This window comes from Cervus canadensis, chromosome 33 (genome assembly GCF_019320065.1).
Source record: "Cervus canadensis isolate Bull #8, Minnesota chromosome 33, ASM1932006v1, whole genome shotgun sequence".
Lineage (NCBI taxonomy): Eukaryota > Metazoa > Chordata > Mammalia > Artiodactyla > Cervidae > Cervus > Cervus canadensis.
In genome coordinates this window covers 18,653,194-18,676,070 of record NC_057418.1, presented here as the reverse complement: position 1 = coordinate 18,676,070, position 22,877 = coordinate 18,653,194, and the positions used below count along the sequence as shown (strand labels likewise).

Sequence of the window (22,877 nt, the reverse complement as noted above, 5' to 3'; positions counted from 1 at the left end):
TAGATAATAATAGAAGAGAAATAAAAGTTAGAAACATCCCATGTCCTAACATGAGCTACTGTCAATATTTTAGTTTATTTAGTTTAGTTATGTGTCCTGTGATTTTCCAAAATGTGTATTCCATTCTTCAGTCTCTGTATCATCCATATTTGTTAAAGAATATATTACTCTTGTACTTTTCTTTCTGTGTATTCTTGAAAATAATTCTATATGTGCTGGGTAGGCCACCATATCCTTCAAATCATTATTCACCAGATTATTCTTTGATCAAGTGACAATTCTTCAGAACATTAATTTTTAGCTTAAATACTTTTATTACAAATTTATTTTTCACATTCAGTTGCTACTTTAATTACACTGGATTAAAACAGGTGAGTCTTATCAAGTCTGGAGTCTTACCTATTTTAGATGCTAATAGAGCAAGAACTCTGAGAAATGCATCTTTAATTAGCAAGGATGTTGAGGATTTAACATTTTGAGCATTGACATTTAAACTGGTCTCTTCCTTGATTAGGACAAACATTTCTGAATCCAAATAATCGGTGTCAGTTATTTCAGTTATTTAAATGCTGCGATGCTACACAGCGGTAAAATCTACATTTAGAAATCTTCTGTGTGTGTTCTGGGGGCCAGATTCATTGTCTCCCAGTGAAGGCAGTAGAGAGCATGTTCCAATTTGATGGAAAAAGTACAAGATTTGATGTTAGAATGTATAAGCTGAAATCTCTTTTCTAATATTTTATCAGTAGATTGCATGACTTTGGAATGTCAGTAAACTCTTTAAGGCTCATGGGCTTCTTGTGGGAATTTACTTACATAGAGTAGGTTAAAAAAAAGTGTTTCACAATTGAGAGAAATGTATATAAAAGACAATATCACTATATCATATTCACATTTGTAGTACTATTATTATTTATATGCTAAAATACTCTTGTTATTTCCATTCTGTAGGAAAGTGAAAACATCTTTGTGTAGTCACAGCCATTTCCCTTTCTCAGCTTTCTTCCTCCTCCCCCCTATGTTCCTGCCTATTGTCATGTCATCCTGGAATTCTTTCCCTACAAACCAGATTCAGACTCAAAATCCTTCTCAGCCCAACACCCCGGGAAGCTACTACCAGTTAGCCTTGGTTGTCATCTGAAATCTACTGGCTCTGTCTGGCTTAGTTCTTTATCTTGTCACTGTTTAGTCACTAATTCGTGTTCACCTCTTTTGCGACCCCATGGACTGTAGGCTGTCAGGCTCCTCTATTCATCTGATTCTCCAGGCAAGAATACTGAAGTGGGTTGTCATTTCCTTCTCAAGGGGATCTTCTCAACCCAAGGGTCAAATCTTCATCTCCTGCTTGGCAAGCAAATTCTTTACCATTGAACCACCAGTTCTTTATCTAGACAACTAACATCTTTTCATAGCTTTGCTGCCTGTTTTTAATAATGCGCAAATGTATCCTGTTACCCACAGGGTTGCTAGTGGCTTCTCCACAACCAGATTCTGGCAGTTTCTATAAATAGCAACCCCTTAAAGGGAAAGGGGATTCTAGGGGAGTAAAGAAAGTCTTTGCTCCACTTTTCCAGATGAACAAAACTTACTTGGAGTAAGAAGAGAGAATGGCACCCTTGGAGTGCATTATTCATCTCTCTGCTTTCTGGTTTTTGGTAATAGAGGGTTCTCATTCCTCTGGTTGCTGAGACAAACCAGCATGTTCTCAGAGTAGCTCTCTGACTGATAACCACATGGGTATTAACTGTAGGCAGACAGCTCGCACTCATCCCGCTGATCAATGATACTAATCTATACCTCCAATATTTTTCCATATTTTACACTTCTTATGGTAGGTGGCTCAGTTGGTAAAGAATCTCCCTGCAATGCAGGAGACCTGGGTTCTAATCCTAGGTCAGGAAGATCCCCTGCAGAAGGAAATGGCAACCCACTCCAGTACTCTTGCCTGGGAAATCCCATAGACAGAGGAGCCTGCTGGGCTACAGTCCATGGGGTTGCAAGGATCAGACACGACTTGAGTGACTAAACCATCCAAACCACCAACCCTGGTTACAGAGCCTACTGTGAGTGCTTTGTATGAGTAGTTTCCTTTTCCGTTTCCTTTCATCTTTATGTTTTACTCCATGTTACATTGTTAAATCTCTTTATATACTTTGAATGAAGGCTTAGGTGTAATGCTAGCTTTAGAATATCTTTTTCCTATGAATCAGTTCCTTAAAACTTATATTTCACCTTCCCCATTTCAATAGGAGAAATCAGTTCACACTTTATTAGCATTTAGAAACTGAAAAATTCACAATATCTTGGCATGAAAACATATTTTGAAAAAGTCCCAAAAACTAGAGGGGAAAAAAAAACAAAACTTGATGATACCAAGGGAAAAATACTGACTTACTAAAGACAGGCCGTCCCCTGTGCAGTGTGTGTTAATGAACACTGCTCTTTCCTCTTGACCCACAGTCCCTTCTCAGCATGTTGGCACTTATTTGGAATATCCTTATGCTGTAAATTAGAAGTTTGTAGCATTCTTTTGATGTATTCAATTTCTGTTTCATGATGATTAACTAAAATAATTACAAGAGGGACCAAAAGCATGAATGGTGGTGTGACAGGAGATAGAAACAGAGGGAAGTGGTTGAAATAGAAACTGAACATAGATTAAGCTGACCAATTTCAGACATGAGGAAATGATCCTTGCAAAGGAACCCAGGGGGAAACCCATGATTCAAATACTTAATTAAACATGAAGGAGAAACAAGCTAAAATTGTGGGTCTATATTTTAGATGATTTACAGATAGAGAGAGGAGGTGGAAACTTATATCTCTGCAGTGGGGTAAATGTACCTGGCCCTGTCCTAGACACATTGTGTATGCTACAGAATCATGAAGGAAGGTTTCCATCCCCAATCCAATCCTTTACAGAGCTGGTTTGAAGTAGAACCCAGGATTACAACCATGGGTTTAAAGGGGGGTGGGAGGAGGGGGTCAGTGTTCTGCATCTTAGACCCACTTGTGCCATCTGGTACCACTTCCTAAGGTGCTCAGCTCCTGGATGCCTTCCACATGCCCAGCCCCTGCGTCACTCCGTCCTTCCCACTCTCATCTCCATCTAAAGTTGCTCCCACCTAACTGGCATCTTGGAAGGAATCTGATACATCCATGGCTTTAATTATTGACTATTACCTATATCATTTATCCTTCCTGGAGCTGTTGGATTTTAGTAGGGAGAATCCATTGAGGCCCCACAAGGCACTCGCTAAATGTAGAACTTTAAGCTTCCATGAAAGGAAGAGATATGTGGAGAATTATTTAGGGTCAAATAGTCTCTTACAGTCCCTTTGAAATGACATTAAGAAGGTTGTCAGCAACTTTGCCTAATTTTAGGATTAGCTAAAAGGCAATGCAATGTTGCAAAAAGATTACAAGTCTCAGAATCAAACGGCACTGCCTCTACCAGCTACTTTCTGGGTGACTTTAGGGGAGTTTCTTAGTTTCTCTGACACTCAGCTTTATCATCTGTAAAAGAAGATAATAATATGCCTGTGGCAATGAGGATTAAATGATTTGCTGTTCCATTTTATCACAACATATGCTTTTCTAAAATCTCCCATTCTGCAAGCTTTCATACTGAAAGATAACAGGGCTTATGAGAAAAAAAAAAAAAGAGAGAGAGAGAGAGAGAGAGATTGTGGGCATTCTGTGCAGCAGCCAGACTGAGGGCCTTTTTTCTTTCCTGTTGTAGGTTTTAATTTTTATCCCACTATTCTGATCATCCTTTGCCTAAGAAAATCCCTATGAATGAATACAACTACTCTTTATACTGATAACATCTTCTATATACCAATTACATAGGGACTAATTGGTGTTATAAAAGCAAATACTGCAGAGGAGAGAGTATATAAAATGACTTGGGAAAAAAATATATATGTATACATTTAGTTAGATTTAATTTTCCTTTGCTTCTTGATTTATTCTTTGGAAGCCATAGAGACTCAATATGAGGCAGAAGATTCTTTTCTTTCTTGTTCCAAGAAACATGTTAGTGGGAACATAAGGTAGCCTGAGAAAAAGGGACACATATGGTTCTCTTCATATATTAAGATCTTTAAGCAGATAAGATTAAAATTTTCCACAAGCAGTATAGCATTGGGATTGATCAATCAGAACATGCTGACCAGATGTTGGCAGTGCCAGGGAGGGTTCTGCTACTCCGATATACTCAGTCTGGTTTCTTGGGCTTGCAGGAAGGTGCTGGGCCTTCTGGGGGAAGACCAAAGATGATAGTGGAGTGTGTTTTGGGGGAACGGGGTTGACACTAGCAGGATGTAGGATTGTGGGTGTTTACCAATAAGTATTTGATGTTTTATAATGCCATTTCCATCTAACATTAGCCCCATCTTTTTAGCTATCTAATTGTATCTACCCTCATGACACCCAGAAAACATGTGACCTAAAGGAGCCAGCGTGTCCATCTGTCTGGCTTAGAGAGGATCACAGGGTTATTTGGATCCATTATGGAAAGGTCTGCTTTACCTTCCAGGAGCATCCCCTTTCTCATCAAACCACACCTCCTCTCCAGACACACCGATGAACGTGGACTTGATGAGGAAGTCCAGGAGTTTGCTGCCATCGATGGGCTTCATGGCATCACAGAGGCCCACGTGGCCGGGGCAGAGGGCCTGGTGCATGTTGTGTAGCCCGTGTGCCATGGCGTAGATGGCATTGATGACAAACCCCATCTTACTGTCCTGGACATAGTTCTCTTCTAAGCTTTCATTGCCTGTAACATAAAAACAGATTACTTCCAAGGTTGCAGTCATGAAGCTTAAACCTACATGTTTAATTCTCAAATGCTTTTCAGGGCTCTCAGAAGAAGGGAAAGCCAAACATACCTGTCTAAGCTTTGTATTTGTGACTAGCTCTAGATAGATAGTATATTCTATCTTCAAATAGTTTATTCAGTTTTATTTTCTGAATTCAATAATGGCTTTATAACATATAAAACAAACACCATAGAGGTTAAAATAAAGAACATTCACATATTTCAAGGAAATCCTTAAGGAGCAACGAAAATAACTCTTATTTCCTCTGGGTTCACAGAGATTTATATTAAAAGTCTCTGTATATCACAGTCCTGGAAAAGTGTTTTTTATATCTTTTGTGACAATCCACAATCTGTCATAAATCAGTTCATGCATTATCTAAACCTCAATATTTTCTTTCGATGATTCCACTAATTTTATCATCTCTAAGATCACAAAAACCAAGAGTGAAATGAACTGGTTAGTATGAATTTCTTCTTATATATGATTTGCTATACAGAAATATTTGAATAAGATTCGCTAATTATCAGAAACTCACGTAAAATGCTTCTTGATGGAAGAGTTACACTACACCTTTAATCTAAACATTTAGCTTTATCTCTGAATTTCAAAACCTCTGCCATTATTCCCACCCATGTCACAGATGACAGCCTAAATAGGTCATTAGACCCTAAAGTGCCTGGGCTGGATAATAGCAGAATATTTTAGGAACTTAGAGAACTTGAAATGTTTAGAAGAAATGGTAAAGAGTTTTGACTTTGATCTTGAGCTTGAGATTAAATAAGACATTTATAAAGAGTTCTAAGACTAATCTATTTAGGTACACTTGAAAATGTAAAAAATATACATTTGCATCTATCCTGTGAGTGAGATTTGAAATACCCAGGCCAGGTTGAAGGGGGGAAGAATTCAATTTTAACTCATCTTCCAGTGCTGCTTAATAGGAAATTGTTAAGAGTGTGATTTTCTAAAGCAGCTTTCCTAATTGAAAGAAATAGGAGCAAGAGAGGCAGAAAGGGCATTTTAGAATCGAACTGTGCATAATAAGTATAGAAGTTGCATAAAGCAGAAAACAAACATCCTCCCTGCAAAAACTAAGAAGCCATTGAAATAAGGTGATTTATGTCACCCAGAACCCCTGGATCTTAAATGTTAGTTTGCTTTCTCTCTATATTATATCAGGATATAAAAGAGATAAATTAATGCCATATGTCTGATAAGTTTTAAATGAGCCTTTAAAGACTGTTCGAAACCTGCAAGTGTTAGATGTTAAAGCTGTTAGAGAAATTACCAGCAGTTAAAGAAGAAGAAAAAAATAGACAAAAATTGGATGACAAAATAACCTTCAATGTAGCAGTTACTTAAAGAGTTCTGCTGCTGCTGCTGCTAAGTAGCTTCAGTCGTGTCTGACTCTGTGCGACCCCGCAGACAGCAGCCCACCAGGCTACGGCAGCCCACCAGGCTCCCCCGTCCCTGGGATTCTCCAGGTAAGAACACTGGAGTGGGTTGCCATTTCCTTCTCCAATGCGTGACAGTGAAAAGTGAAAGTGAAGTCCCTCAATCGTGTCCGACTCTTAGCGACCCCACGGACCGCAGCCTACCAGGCTCCTCCATCCGTGGGATTTTCCAGGCAAGAGTACTGGAGTGGGGTGCCATTGCCTTCTTAAAGAGTTCTAGCAACTATTAAAGGAAAGTTCTACTAAAACCATCCATTTGAAGTGGCTGCTATTAAAGTCAGCCCTGGGAGCAAACAATAAGAAAATATGTGTTCTTTACCAATTAGAAAGTTTTCTACTGGGGACAAACCTTATGACCACTGAGTTTGCTGTTTTGTTTTTGTTTTGATAACTATTATCAATATGTATATAATGCACCTTTAATAACAATTATCAAATCAAAACAACCTATATCTATCTACTAATGTTATGAGTAAGGTGAGTGAAGTCACTCAGTCATGTCCAACTCTTTGGGACCCCATGGACTGTAGCCTACCAGGTTCCTCTGTCCATGGAATTTTCCAGGCAAGAGTACTGGAGTGGGCTGCTGTTTCCTTCTCCAGGGGATCATCCTGATCCAGGGATTGAACCCAGGTCTCCTGCATTGGCAAGCATGTTCTTTACCACTAACTCCACTCCAATTAAGATGAAGAAGCCCATCCTGTCAGTATTTATCATACAGAGAACCAGGAAGCTAAGCACGTGTCTTCAGGGAATATTTGTCATGCAAACCCTTTTCCAAATAAATACAACCAGCCTGTGTGCTTGTGTAAATCTGAAGTGACACATGTACTTCCCTACCACCAGTCCGCTAGGTCTGCACTTGAAGGGGGTGTGCCTGCTGTCAGTAAGAAGTCTCTTTCCAGCTTCTACCCCAGCTGAGGATGAACCAGCATTTGTAAAGGTTTGGCACTGAGTTAGAAAAATCACATGGCCTTTACGGGACCATTTTCTTTGCCATAGCAATGGTCCCAGATGATGTTGCAAGAATTCATCAACAGACAGAATATGTGACAGGTTTTCCTGTTGCCCAAAGATCCTATATTTTCATGACCAGTGAATACAGAATCCAACTAATATTGTCACTTAGTGGGAAGGTGAAAACACTCCGACTCCCGGGAGTTTGGTGCCTTTTTAATAACACTAGTCGCAGAGTTATTAGTGAGAAGGGGATTTTATGATTCATTTTCTGTGGTGCGTTAACTGTTACAGGCCACTAGGGTGTCATTAAACCATTACTTTTTCTAACAGACTTAATGGAATCAAATAATCATGGTTGACTGTGTTTATTTACCTTCAAAAGAATACCTGCCTAACTACTTCATAGTGGAATGTGAAAATAGCTACCTTGATTCGAAATAGTAATCTTGTTCTTATTGCAAGAACACAACAGGGCTATAAATTGCTGCCTGAGTGTGGCTGCACGCAGAGCCTCCACGGGAGAAGAAACAGACTGTATACCCTCTGAAAACAGGAAATGCACGGTGGTGGGACAAAGGCTTGGCTATTCTATCTGCTGCCTAATTTAGGATGGCTATCCAGCAGAGTGGTATAGCAGAGAGAACTCTGGGCTAGGCACTTCAACACCTGGAACCTAGTGAGAAGGAGAGGGACCCTGTGAGGCTCTCCCAGATAGAAATCCTTTCCGTGTCCCCAATTTCTTGTTTTGGGCTTCCCTGGTAGCTCAGATGGTAAAGAATCCACTTGCAACACTGGAGACCTGGGTTTGATCCCTGGGTTGAGAAGATCCCCTGGAGGAAGGCATGGCAACCCACTCCAGTATTCTTGCCTGGAGAATTCCTATCGACAAAGGAGCCTGGCAGGCTACAGTCCATGGGGTCACAAAGAGTTGGACAGGACTGAGTGATCAAGCACAATTTCTTGTTTGTAGGAAATGAGCTTCATTCAGCCTCCTTGACCATCCCTGAGTTCCAAACTGTAGATTCCAACAGTTGCTTATGGGGAAGAGAGGGAATGCAGAAACACAGACGGAGCAGTCAAGAAACAATAGTGCAGCCAGGGGGCTGTACTGATTCCTCCCTAAGGGATGAGCATATCAATATCTTCTAGTTCTTTTGTGGGAAGCAAGGCCTTCACCCAGGTGGAGGACAGTAACTTCAGGAGCCCTGGAAATTGTCCTGTTACCACCCCTGATCAATCAGAGAAAGTCATGCACCTTTCAGTCCTCACCCCAAATCTTGACTGTAAAACCCTGCTGAGCCATTAGGGAATTCTGGTTTTTTGAGCATGAGCCACTCAGGCTCCTTGCTTGGTCCTGAAATAAATCTTTCTCTGCTCCAAACTCCGACATTTCAGTCTGTTTGGCCTCCCTGTGTGTTGAGTACATGAACTTGTGTTCAGTAATACTAGAGGCATTTCTGCTGTAATATATCAATACATGTCCAACAAACTCTGGAACTTAGACAAGGGTCTGGATATCCTAGAGTCCAGTTTCCTAGGAAGCTAGAGTCTCAGTTTCCTAACCTAAAAAATACCACAAATGTATTCAGATTAACTTTCTGAAGATGTCTTCCCCCTCTCTAAAGTGTCTATGTTTTGCTTCTCCAGTTCTACCTTTATTGGTACTTAGCAAAGTCTTTTACATATATTATCATTTTTCATTCCTTAAAACTGTATGAGTTTTGGTCTATTATCACCATTTTACCATTGAGAAAGTTAAAGCACAGATAAGTGAAGTCTCCACTGGGGAGAAATGCCTTCCTTTCTCTTTACTTAATGCTCCTTTGTGATGAGACGCCTACTGAGCACCACCTCAGGCCTCCTGTCTTGCCCAATGGGAAGGGAGGGATGCCTCATCTTTTCGCAGTCCTAAGAAAAAGAAATACATGCTCAGCTCAACCTCTTTCTCATCTGGAGGCTGACACTTGACAGTGGTTCTCAGTGGTCTTGGTTGATTCTCCAGCCTTTGGTAAATGTGGGCTGTAGCTGTCCAGTTGAGCCAGCAGGCTGTATGTGGCTCAGTTGTGTCTGACTCTTTGTGACCCCATAGATTGTCGTCCGCCAGGCTCCTCTGTCCATGGGATTCTCCAGGCCAGAATACTAAAGTGGATTGCCATTCCCTTTTCCGGAGGATCTTTCCAACCCAGGGATTGAACTCTGGTCTTGTGCATGGCAGGCAAATTCTTTACTGTGTGAGCTACAGGGAAGTCCATGTGCCATAGAATAGACTGGTTAATCTATCTATCTAGCATTGCACATATCTTATCCGTGTCCCTAATCCAGTTTAGATTTTTTTGTTTTTCAGTTTTTTTGTTGACTTTTAGGAACCTTTTCAACAAGGTATAACTTACATATGGTGCAGAAATTTTTACTATACAGATTAATAAATGTTTACATATGGAGTTGGTGATGGACAGGGAAGCCTGGCATGCTGCAGTCCATGGGGTCGAAAAGACTCAGACATAACTGAGTGACTGAGTTCATGAAAGGAACTGAATTGACATATGGACATACCCATGTACCTACTCCCCATATCATATTATAGAGCATTTCTAGAGGCTTCCATTTACTTACAGCTTCCTTAATTTATCCCAGCAATGTTTTATGATTTTTCAGTATGCAGGCATTTGATTTTTATGGCACTCCTACAGTTGGTTGGATGGCATCACTGACTCAGTCAACATGAGTTTGAGCAAACTCCAGAAGATAGTGAAAGACAAGGAAGCCTAGTATGCTGCAGTCCATGGGGATGCAAAGAGTCAGGCATGACTTAGTGACTCAACAACAACTACAATTGGTGTACTTGAAAAACATTTTAATTATTTGCTGCCTGTATAGAGAAATACTATTGATATTAATATTTGTATTTTGCCCTTGTATTCTGCAAGTTTGCCCAATGTACAAATTAATTCTAGATTTTTTAATAAATTCTTTTGAGTTATCTATATATGCAATCACTTTGTTAATAAAACATATTTTATCTCCATCTGTTTCACTCCTGGGTCTATTCCTTAGTTACATTCAGATATGAGAAGGAAGCACATTGGCTGGGTCACTGAAATCCCAGGGGTTCTGCATTCAAGGTCACACAGCTACCAAGGACAGAGGCGGTGGTCTGGTCCCTGCCAAGGGGCACTGTGTGCACAAGAACAGCCCTATGCAACCGATGGAGCAGTTCTAGAACAGATGAGACATCAGTTAGCAAAAAACATTAGTTTGACTTTAGTTGTTCTGGGTCTTTAGTAATACTGTCCCAGTGTTAATGTCCAAAATGGAAAAACTGAAAATAATTTAAAAGAACACTAAACTCCAATGAAGTGCTTTTGTTGATGCCTGTTCTTTCCATCGAATTAGTACAACCTTCCCACTATGCATGTAGGTCTATTTATACTGCTTTTTAAAGTAGCATTAAATTCCAAATAAAAAGAAGCAAAATGAGCATTCTTTTTTCTCATCATAACAAGGAAGTGTTTGGAGAAATATTAGTAAACATAACTATCCCTGGAGAAAATATTCTTTTGATTTCTTGGCCTTTTATCTCTCTGCTGCCTCTTTTTACTGGAGAGCACTAAATATTCAATACATACTTTGATATAATCTCTATTCAGATTGAAACACAAAGAATTGTAATTATTTTATATTGTTAACATATCAAGCAAAGAAAGTGAAATTAATGTTCTTTTAAATGAACTGAGTATCAGATTAATTGAATGAAAATTAATCAGGTCATTTTTAAAGTAATGACCTCAAAAGACGAAAATGCCCTCAATTTTTCTTGAAGGCCTGGGCTGTTAAATTTTCCTTATGCTTTTCCAGGAAGAATTTGTGGTAACAGTCCAGGCTTTTTCATGCTCAAGTCTTAAAACTTCGAATATTTTGTTTCCTCTGACTCTATTTTCCTCTTTCTCTAAACATTTTCTCTGTTCCCATAGCAGAAAAATATGACCCTTCCATTATTTTCTATTCAATTTACTAAAATGTAAATGAATTTCTATGTAGGGTCGAAAAGAAGAAAATAGGGATCATTTACTTGAGTGTGTGTTTTTTATCACTGTTATTAGCTGAATTTCTATTACTTCAACCCAACTGATCTTAACATATGTGAACAATACAGACGTATTTAAAAATACATCACCACAATCTATTGTTAAGAGAAAAATCTCCCGGTTACATGGCACATAAACAGCAGGCTCCTTGTAAATTGCTGGTAATGTATAGTAAGCCTTCATGTCCCTGAAAATACAATTGCATTTTAGCTAACTCATATTTCAAAAGATTATAGTGTTATGTGAAAAACAAATGAGGACAATCCCTGGTGTGTTAAAGTGGTGCTGAGGATTAGTCAGTAACATTCAGTTGAACTGTGGGGCTCTTTGTTTCTCTACAGAGAGAAAATAAGGGCAGCCCGTCCTGTGCCTTTGCCTTTATTGATCTGGCACAAAAGCATGTCACGGAGTTATAAACCACTCCCTCTGGAGTAACTAATCTTTGCAGGTCTGCAATAAGCATTTGGCAGGTAATCACAGAGATGGAGTATGTTACTGAGAGCTGGCTGCTTTAACCAATGTGGGAAGTTGGGGTATTGTTAAAATTCATCAGGGGCTAAGCCCCTTCTCAGCAACCTGCTGGGTCAGAACTCTTGGCAAGCCTATTCATCTTGGCTTCTTCCAAACTCTAAGGAGGCATAATATGCTCAAAGCTCCACTTTACTTTTTTAATGGATGGCAGAAACATGCTTTCCTTTACAAATGTAAGGGAGTTCCATGATTTAAGTCTATTCAAGTTCTTGTCAACGGTTTGTCCTCTTGTAGTATCCCAAGTTTCACACTGCAGTGTTTAGATTGAGCTAATAAGTCAGAGTGGATTTTGCAGAAATACAAGAACTATTTGTGAAAGCTCTACTTAGCTCTACCATTTTAGAGTCTAACAGCATCTTCTGGTAACCAATATAGGGTCTTGTTTATTACAAAAACAAAACCTTAAAAGTTACATGGCATTAGCATTGTAAGGGAGAAGGCAATGGCACCCCACTCCAGTACTCTTGCCTGGAAAATCCCATGGACAGAGGAGCCTGGAGGGCTGCAGTCCATGGGGTCGAGAAGAGTCGGACACGACTGAGTGACTTCACTTTCGCTTTTCACTTTCATGCACTGGAGAAGGAAATGGCAGCCCACTCCAGTATTCTTGCCTGGAGAGTCCCAGGGATGGGGGAGCCTATTGGGCTGCCGTCTATGGGGTCACACAGAGTCGGACACGACTGAAGTGACTTAGCAGCAGCAGCACTGTAAGTCCACTTTTATGATTGACTTCTGATTAATACAATACAGTCTTTATGACTTGACAAAATGCTGTACATAGAAAGTCTACTTTGGGACATATTAAGGATATCTTATACTTCAGCCTCCTCCACACTGAGTGATAAAATGGAAGCTTGGAATAGAAACCTTCCTTGTTCTGCAAAGGCTCTGGGGTTTAAATATAGGCCATAAGATTTATTACATGCCCCTATCACCTACAAATGGGATATACTCTGGATTTCCATGTGAGGTTCATTTCTGCAGGGCACTATTAGTTGACATTTTACACTGACTTTTTATCTAGATTTAACAATCCTTTTAGACCACAAGGCTATCTGTTCCAAAGTTGGTTGGGATTTTTGGAATGACATATTGCCTTTTATGTGGTGTCTCCCAACAGCATCTCTAGAAAGAACCAAACTCAGAATTCCTAAGGGCTTAATAAGAACTCATGGCTAGTAAGACTTCAGGCAAAATCTGTCACAGAATTTAAAAAGTAGCTCCTAAGATTAGTGTTGTCAAGGGTCTATGGCTAAAGCACATACAGGATTCAAACTTCATGCAAATCTGCTTCAGTGTGTCAATCACTCTGCTCAGGTTGTGAAAGGCATACAGACATAAGAATGCCAAATATAGATTCTGTAAGAGGCACTCCCTGAGGGTTCATGGGCTGATCCAGATCTATTAAAATTATATTCAGGAGTAGAATATAAGCACTATATATTCTAGTTGGTAAAGTTGTTTATCCCAGGGTATGGGCTAACAGTTCTGAAATAGCTGTACACATATACCAAGGTTGAGAAAATAAATGAAGAAATGGATGACAGAAGACAGAATTCAAGTTTATTACACCTGCAGTGGGGAAGGTTACTGATAAGCAAAAGGAAAAAGCTAGAATAAATCATGTGTTACTGGAATCAAGGTAAAGGTGTCAGTATGAATTTAAATTTAGCTCAGTACATGTACTGACCAATCAATATAGAAATAATCATGCTTATGCTTACATGTGGACTGGTATACATATACTTCCCAGCTCTGTCCCTGGATGCATCAATGTCCCAATCTTAACAAGCATATCCAGTGCCCAGATTTTGGATTCTAACACCACTCTGTAATAAAGAGGATTAGGATGCTTTTGGAGAAATAACAAATTTTAGGGCTGGGGCAGGAAGTATACAAGATGAGCCTGAAATATCATGCAGTGACAGAAAATAAGGAAGTACTTAAGAAAGAAAGCAATAGAGATATGTCAAAGGAACACTAGAGTCAACTGAAAGAGCTCCCAGTGGCCAAAGCTGAGACAATTTGAGCAAGAAAATCAATAAAATAGTATTGAATTATAAACCAAAGTATAAAATATAAACATTCTTGAGTCCACACTGATATAAATAAAGGATTAAATTTTAAAAAGTAAATGAGGAAGAGACAAATCTCCTGTATATAATTCCAAACAATTTATGTAGCTACTCTGTCCTTGAGATGCTGGAACATAATTTCCACTCCTTACTTGTGGGATACTCTTAGCAATTGGCTTTCAAAGAGTACAGCACAGAAAAAAAAAGGATATAGAAACCAGAAACCTAGTATATGCTGCCTTTTCCAGGTGATCAATGTTAATATGATCAGTGATAAATTGATGGGGTGTATTCTTGATACATTGTATTGAGAAAGACACTTCATCTCTGTGGTCTTCCTCCCAAACTCATAATCTCAGTCTGACTATGAGAAATACACTAGGCAAACTCTAAAAAATACCTGAGAACTGTCAAGAACTGTCCAGATCATCAAGAGCAAGGGAAGTATGACAATTATCACAGTTGAGAAAAGCCAAAGAGATACGAAAAATAAACATAATGCAATATACTGGATGGATTTCTCCTGGAATGGAGAAAGGAAAACTGATGAAATACAAAACAATATGGAGTTTAGTTAATATTAATGCACCAATGTTGACTTATTAATTGTGGCAAATGTCTCCTAGCAGTAAGAGATGCTAACCATGGGGGAAACTGAGTGTAGAGTATTTGAGAACTCCTGGATATATCTTTTTTGTTTTCAATTGTGCTGGATCTTCACTGTGGCACACAGGCAAGAACTCTCTGATATATCTTTGCAACTTTTATTTAAAACTATTCTATCAGTAAAATACAAATTAATTTTTTAAAAATATAGAAAAATTAGCATCCAACCTGGACTAGTGTCAGGTAATAAGAAATAACATGATTGAATGCTTGGTATGTGATGAGAACTTGATCAGGAGCTTTACATATATTATCTATTCACCTCACAATGACACAAACTGGGTGATATTACTATGCCCAGGTTACTAGTGGAAAATCCAAGGACTTGTCCAAGAACACACAGCTGAACAGTGTGTGACAACTAGCCTGACACCCAGCTGACTCTAGAGCTCTCACTCCTAGGTTCTACATCGCTCTACATCTTGCCTAATTGCAATCCAGGAGTATATTCCACTCATTAGGCTCAGGGAGAGATGTGGTATTTGATGATATATCACTAAATATTCTTGTGTGCAGAATGAAATTTGCCCTTGATTGTAGGTTACATATAATCTGTAAAGAGAACATCCACGTATTTCATTACATGGTGATATTGTCCTAATTTATTTCACATGGATGATGTTGATATAGATGCAGAATTTTTTTACATGACTTTTTCCTGTAGATGCTTCATTCAGTACTTCACAGAGAAAGCTAAATCCAACAGATAAAAATCTTTTGGAAGGACACCTGCCATTAAGAGTCAATGTTCTAGATTCTCTGACCCTAGATGCTTCATTCAATACTCCACAGAGAAGGCTCAGTCCAACAGATAAAAACCTTTTGGAAGGAAACCTGTAACTAAGAGTCAATATTTTAGATTTTCTGAGCCTCAGACTCACGTAATCACAAGGAGCTGTTAATAGGTTCCCCAAGGTTTTAACTGACTTTCCAGACTGCTGCAGGGGTAATCCTTCTGGGCATGCTTGCTGTCCATGCACTTAAAAAGTTGAAAGTGCACTATCTTCTAGGGGGAAATACCCACAGAAAGTTAACGGAAGAATCTAATTAACCTAGTGGCCCTTAAGGCAAGCATACAGTCCCACTTGGTGATTTCCATTTGGAAAACACAAGGTAAGAATAAACTTTGAGGAGGCCCCAGATTATCACAAGGAGCTCTCTCAAGCAGGACCCATGCTCTGTGCATGGAGTTAATGTATACTGGGGTCAAGTCTTCGCAAACTGACTTTGCTCAAGCTTATCAAAACACACTCATCAAAAATGCACTAGGGGAACATGGAATTTAACATCTCTGACATCATATTTCTGTTGACTATTGGACTTTTTAGTGCATTCTAGGATGCCAGGTGTTAGAGTATACTTGGATGGTGCCTCAGTCATGGAATTCAAGACCTATTGAAATAACTGAACAACACATTAAGATGTTTCCCTGGTGGCTTCAAGTTATTCTTAAATAGGGATATGAATCCAACACAAATGTGGTCAAGATGACTTTTTTCTTACACTTATTCCTTGCTCAAATTTGTAATCAGATTGAACTTTTTCTAGTGTAACAAAGATTAGTGTAACCTTCAATTAGGACTTGGAATTTAGACAAAATAGGTGTGCCTCCTCACCTTTCAATGTATCTATTTGATTCTCAAAAACATAAACAAGTGACCAACTCTAGAAAGAAAAAAGAGTGCAGAGAACTTGGCAACCACTAAGATTCAAACTTACATAGCAGAAATGGACAGAATTAGCCAAAACCAAGGCTAGATGGAAGAAAGGTACAATAGATACCGGTAACTTGATATAAGAAGCCTAGGCTCCTAAACTACGTTTATACCAAAACTTGTGTTATTTGAGGGCATCTATGGTTCTGGGTGTAAAATTCAATGAGAGTAGAACTGTTTATTGCCATGTATGTGTGTATGCATCCCTTCATGGGAAATAGATGGGGAGACAGTGGAAACAGTGTCAGACTTTATTTTTTGGGGGCTCCAAAATCACTGCAGATAGTGATTGCAGCCATGAAATTAAAAGATGCTTACTCCTTGGAAGGAAAGTTATGACCAAGCTAGATACCATATTAAAAAGCAGAGACATTACTTTGCCAACAAAGGTCCGTCTAGTCAAGGCTATGGTTTTTCCAGTGGTCATGTATGGATGTGAGAGATGGACTATAAAGAAAGCTGAGCACTGAAGAATTGATGGTTTTGAACTGTGGTGTTGGAGAAGACTCTTGAGAGTCCTTTGGACTGCAAGGAGATCCAACCAGTCCATCCTAAAGGAGATCAGTCCTAGATGTTCATTGGAAGGACTGATGCTGAAGCTGAAACTCCAATAGTTTGGTCACCTGATACAAAGAGTTGACTCATTGGAAAAGACCCTGATGCTGGGAGGGATTGAGGGCAGGAGGAAAAGGGGACGACAGAGGATGAGATGGCTGGATGGCATCACTGACTCGATGGACATGAGTTTGAGTAAACTCCGGGAGTTGGTGATGGACAGGGAGGCCTGGCGTGCTGCGATTTATGGGGTCACAAAGAGTCAGACACGACTGAGTGACTGAACTGAACTGAACTGATGTGTGTATGCACACGTGTGTGTGTGAAGGTGTGTATATGCTTGTACATGCTTTGGGTTAAAACAGCTGTATGTGTGCATTCAAAGCACTGATCTATTTTGAGACCTGATATTTTGCAGCATTCTTCAAATGAACTTAAACATAGATAAAGGAAGACTCCTACTTCACAGAGGGCATGCTGAGTTGTCACAACACTCCAAGTGAGGTTAGAGCTGTGGCATTGGTACTCCTTCACTCATTGCTTACACAGTTAGGAACAAAAAGGCAGCATCAGAGGTAGATTCTACCCTAAACTAGAGATCAGAAGACCAATGCAGAGATTAGTTTCCTGAGAAATGAGCACTGGAGCCAAGGCATATACATTCACTCTGTCTGTGCTTGGAAATATTTGGGAAGTAAAAAACAAGAAAGAGATTGACCATGATGACACCATCACATTTATCAAATATAACAGCTTCTTACAGTGATGAGGTCAACAGGAAAAACATTAAAAGCATCTTCTCCATGAATACTTGGCATTGACCTTCCAGTCGTGCCCACAGAACTATACAGGCAGCAAGGATTTCTCTGCCTCCACAACTCTGAACCGGAATCATCAGATATGCTTACAACTGCTCACATAGACGGGAGCAGCATAAAAATTCACTGGTGGATTTTTTCTAGGGGAAAAAGCATATTTTGTGTAGCAACGGATATTGTGGTTTATTGGTGAGTTGCTATTTGCCTGGCCTCCTGAATGCAATGGAGATACAAGATTTAGAAACCCAGATCAGCTTGTGATGCAAAGAGAAAGGATGGCTGAGGGCTATTTTGCTGCAAGAAATCCACCATAACACGTTCCCTGTGTTGTGTGTTCAGCTGCTGAGTTGTGTTTGACTCTTTGTGACCCTTAGGACTATAGCCCACCAGACTCCTCTGTCTATGGGATTTTTCAGATATGAATACTGGAGAGGGTTGCCATTTTCTCCTCCAGAACACATTCCCTACTCTTACTGAAAACTGCAAAACCACCATCATCTCATCAGAAAACTCCACTTGCAATGAGAGCATACCTTGTTCTTTCTCATATAGTAATAAGAGGTATTTAGACAATTGTCATCTACATAATCTCAGTTGTTCTCAGAATGAATGACTGACAGCTCAGGAATAGGATCATGATCTAACTGAGGCTTAATTATTATTGATGGAGACTAGCATACATAGAGTCGGACACAACTGAAGTAACTTAGCAGCAGGAGCATACATTTAAGAACACTCAAAAGGAAACCTGATATGATGACTATAAGCTATTACTTGAGATTATGAATGCAAACTAATATAAATGAAGTGTCTATTTAACATATTAGTCAAATTAGAAGCTCTAAATGTCTGTAACAATAAAATAAGAAGCTGTGTTTAAATGGAACAAGAATGAAGGAGGAAAGTTCAGGCAATTATTTCAGTCTAAATCAGTGAGAAAGTTCTTCAGATCTCTTAAAAGGTAGACCCAAAACCATGCCATATCTAAGCTTGGAAGCTGAGCGCTGTTGGAAGGGAGCTGTTTAAGTTTCATAGATATTTGGTTCTCTGATGGGATGAAGAGGAATGAAGATGTCAGTACCTGGAATAATAGAGACTTCGAATAGCTTTTAGAATAAAATTACAATGAGAAATGCCAGCTCATTCACTTAGGCTATTTAACAAAATAAGAATTGAATACTGCTGTGATGGCATTCTCTTTTTGAAAATCATTCATCCAGCCATCCATGGCACACATTCCATGTCAACCTCTGTGTGTATACTTTGGAGAGTCAAATTGTGTGAGTCCTCCAAGACAGAGATTGAGGAAAGAAATCAATCACTGTGGAATTACAGGGAAGCTTCATGAAGGAGAGTGGACATAAGGCTGCTGCTAAACAAAGGTAAGACAGAGTAAAGAAAAGAGAAAGATAGAGAAGGGGCTTCCTATGTAGCAGAAACATTGGAAAATCTTTAAAGCTAGGAGTTCAAGACTAGGAGGAGTAAGGTTGATTCTTGTTGAGTCCAGAGATGTAGTAGATACTCTTAGTGCCCTGCTCAGATCACCTTTACCAGCCAGAATACTGATGCCTCAGACACTGCAGTGTGACTGATGACTACCTATAGCTGCTTTCTATGAAGAATGGCTCTCAGACAACCTGGGGATGCCTCATCAAGAAGGGCACCCACCTCCCCTGGCAATACTCCTTATAAGAACTCAGCCAATGGCTAAGTGACTCCGAAGTTCAAAAAGCTGTCCTCCTTGCTAATTCTGTGGTCAATCTGTATTCCAGAGCACCCCGCTGGGATCAGACTCCAGCTCAGACATTGCCAACTTATTTCCCAGCCCCATCCCTTTCCTCTTCTCTTGAGAGCACACTTCAATATATTATTAGCAAAAGATTTTTTTGCATCTGGCTCTGCTTCTCAAGAACTCAACCTAACATAGGCCAAACAGCCGTAAAGTACTAGACCGTAGCTAATAGGCTTGAGACTCTAAAACTCTTCCCAGCTTTTCCACTCCACAACAGGATTGATTGTGAAGCACTTCTCTCAGTTATTATCAGCATTGGAGTCTTTTAAGGTATCTGCTAAAAAGAAGGTTCTGGGCTCCAGCCTAGACCCATTAAAAAAGAATCACCATTACTGAGGCGGGGCTTCCCTGATAGCTCAGTTGGTAAAGAATCCGCCTGTAATGCAGGAGACTCTGGGTCAATTCCTGGGTTGGGGAGATCGCTAGAGAAGGGATAGGCTACCCACTCCAGTATTCTTGGGCTTCTCTTGTGGCTCAGCTGGTGAAGAATTCACCTGCAATGCAGGAGACCCTGGTTTAATCCCTGGTTGGGAAGATCCCATGGAGAAGGGATAGGCTACCCACTCCAGTATCCTGGCCAAGGACTGTATAGTCCATGGGGGTGCAAAGAGTCGGACACGACTGAATGACTTTCAATTCATTCAGTTCAATCAATTACTGAGACCAGAGCACTCAGGGAGAGTCTCATGCACTTTAAGGATTAAGAAGGATGCACTAGGACTTGGAGCAGGATGTTATTGATGGAAATCAAACTGGTGGGCAAATGAAGAGGAGAGGGACAGGGACATAGGAGTTGGGAATAAGACTGAAAGAGGGGCTTCCCAGATGGTCCAGGGATTAAGATTCTGCCTTGCAATGCAGGGGACGTCAGTTCGATCCCTGACCCAGGAGGATCCTTCATGTCATGGGACAACTGGGCCCATGAGCCACAACTTACTGAGCCTGCACTCTGGAGCCCATGAATCACAATTATTGAGCCCTTGTTCTGCAACTGCTGAAGCCTGTGTATCTAGAGCCCAAGCTCTGCAACAAGAGAAGCTCAACTACTGAGCCCACATACTACACCTACTAAAGTCAGCGCCTAGAGCCTGTGCTCGGCAACAAGGGGGGCCACTGCAATGAGAAGCCCATGCACTGCAACTGGAGAGTGGCCCTTGCTCACTGCAACTAGAGAGAGGCTGCCCACAACAACGAAGACCCAGCACAGCCAAAAACAAAAATAATAAATGCATTTTTTTAAAGGCTGAAAGAGAAGTAGAGATTTAAAGAAGAATTATAGCAGTGTAATGCAAATGATGCATCTTAGTAGTAAAAACAAATTCCCCAAATAGGGACTCAGAACTGGAAAATATGTAACAGAGAAATGTGTGTCTTTGTTCATTGGTGCCACTTCTTTAACCCTTAGGGCTCTTCCTTATAAAATGGGAATAATTAAGCCTCTACTTAACAACTTATATGCCTGTTATGGAGACAGACTGAAACAATGTTCTAGTTGCTTTAAACCAGTTGGAAGAAAGGGTGTTACATAAATACAAATTCTAACAACTGTTAATACCTTCTTGGCTGAGTTTCAAAACCACAGTCAAGATTTAAAGCCTTACAATATTCATGAAGCTGTAATGAAGTTCAAGAGGCTTCAGATTTAATCTGCAAGATGTCAGTCAATGAAAGGAATTTCTTATTCAATTCCTAAATTATTCCTAACTGAAGGCAGATAGCACCTATAAGAATTCTGCAATTGGAGACTTATATTTGCTTTAAGAGTGAGACTGCATAATAGATAATTTTTCTCATTAAATTTTGGCTGAATTCCAAAGGGAAAAAGATTTTAAAATGAAATTATTTACACAGAAATTCACTCAAGGATGAGGTCTAGTCCTATGTCACTGGGACCATGGAACGGTCATGGCCTGAGAGAAAATAAGGTTGTTAAGACAAAGGCCTCAAGCTTATGGTGATTTATTAGTGACACAAAAGACATCATTGCACACTAATAGCATGTGGAGATGCAGATAGTGATCTATCAGGTGCCTTCCACCCTATATAACCACTCTATTATAGCATACCTGCTTTCCCTGGGACTTTTCCACACCTGGCAGAGGTAAGTAGATGGGAAGTATATATGGAGATAGAATGGCAGATTTGCATTCTGGTCTTAGCCTGTTCATATGAAATGATACAACTATAAGTCATTAACACATTTTGGCCTTGGCTTCACCATATGTTTTCAGAAGGATAATAAGGTCAAATGTACATGTATTTGTGTTGTGAGAAAATTTACACGGTATTTGTGTTGTATGACTATGCACAACACAGTAAACCTTTCTGTGTCAAGGTTCTTTATCTTGTAAAATAAGAAAGGATGATCTGGGTAAACATCTACATTTCCAATCTGGATTCGAAGTATGTGCAGATCTCCACCCTAAAGTTAGTCCACTGGCTGAGTGAAGCCATCCCATTCCCCATGATTGACAGTGGCATTCTGGGGACTAGCATGGAAGACTGAGGAGCCTCATTCTTTCTGGTCACTGTTTTTCAATTTCTTATTTCCTATACCTTACATTGGGGCTAATAATTAAGGTAAGTTGCATGTAAGTTTCACTTTGAGGCTTCCCAGGTGGCGCTAGTGGTGAAGAATCTGCCTGCCAACGCAGGAGATATAAGAGACTGGGTTCAATCCCTGGGTTGAGACGATCCCCTGGAGAAGGAAATAGCAACCTACTCCAGTATTCTTGCCTGGAGAATGCCATGGACAGAGACGCCTGGTGGGCTGCAGTCCCTGGGGTCGCACAGAGGCAGACGCGACTGAAATGACTGAGCACACACATGTTTCACACCTCTGCCACTGTTTACTTCCTGGTGGAAAATCTCCTTAGTAGTGAGGTGGCTGAAGGACAAGTAAGACAAAGAGAGGAAGAAGAGAAGATCAGACTGAAAATCAAGGACTTTATAATCACAGTATGTGACTGGATATTTTCCCATTGCATCTTTCTAGAATTAAATGAACTAAATGTGGTTTGGGGGAGAGAATATCAGAGATATTTTTTTTGCTTGAGCTGGGCAAAAAAATATGATACATATTTAAACACAGATGTAAGAATCAGCAGCTCAGGATTTCAGGTTTTGTCTTTAAGGTCTTGAAGCAGTCATTGTTTGCACTCACGTATGATTGACTTCTTCCTGGGAGCAACATAGCCTGAGTGACAGGAACAGTATCTGATCAGGTAGTCAGAGTCTCTCCTACCAGCTGAATCCTTTCAAATGATGCCAGATGATTCAGCATCTATGCCTGCCCACATTACCAACAGGATATAATGAAATCCACATGTAATTTCTTCCTTGGTCATTGTCCTGAAGAACCAAAACAGAGATGGGGCAAAAGACTTAACACTCACTTTAG

General features: G+C 39.9%; 1 protein-coding gene across 2 annotated transcripts in view; it reads right to left on the bottom strand.

Moving 5' to 3' along the window:
- Nucleotides 1–22,877, bottom strand: part of GRM1 (glutamate metabotropic receptor 1) — a 411,831-nt gene that overhangs the window by 65,214 nt on the left and 323,740 nt on the right. For both annotated transcript variants that reach the window (XM_043457395.1, XM_043457396.1), the window contains exon 5: nucleotides 4,534–4,780. In XM_043457395.1, coding sequence (XP_043313330.1) covers nucleotides 4,534–4,780 — 247 coding nt within the window. The remainder of the gene's footprint in view (nucleotides 1–4,533; nucleotides 4,781–22,877) is intronic.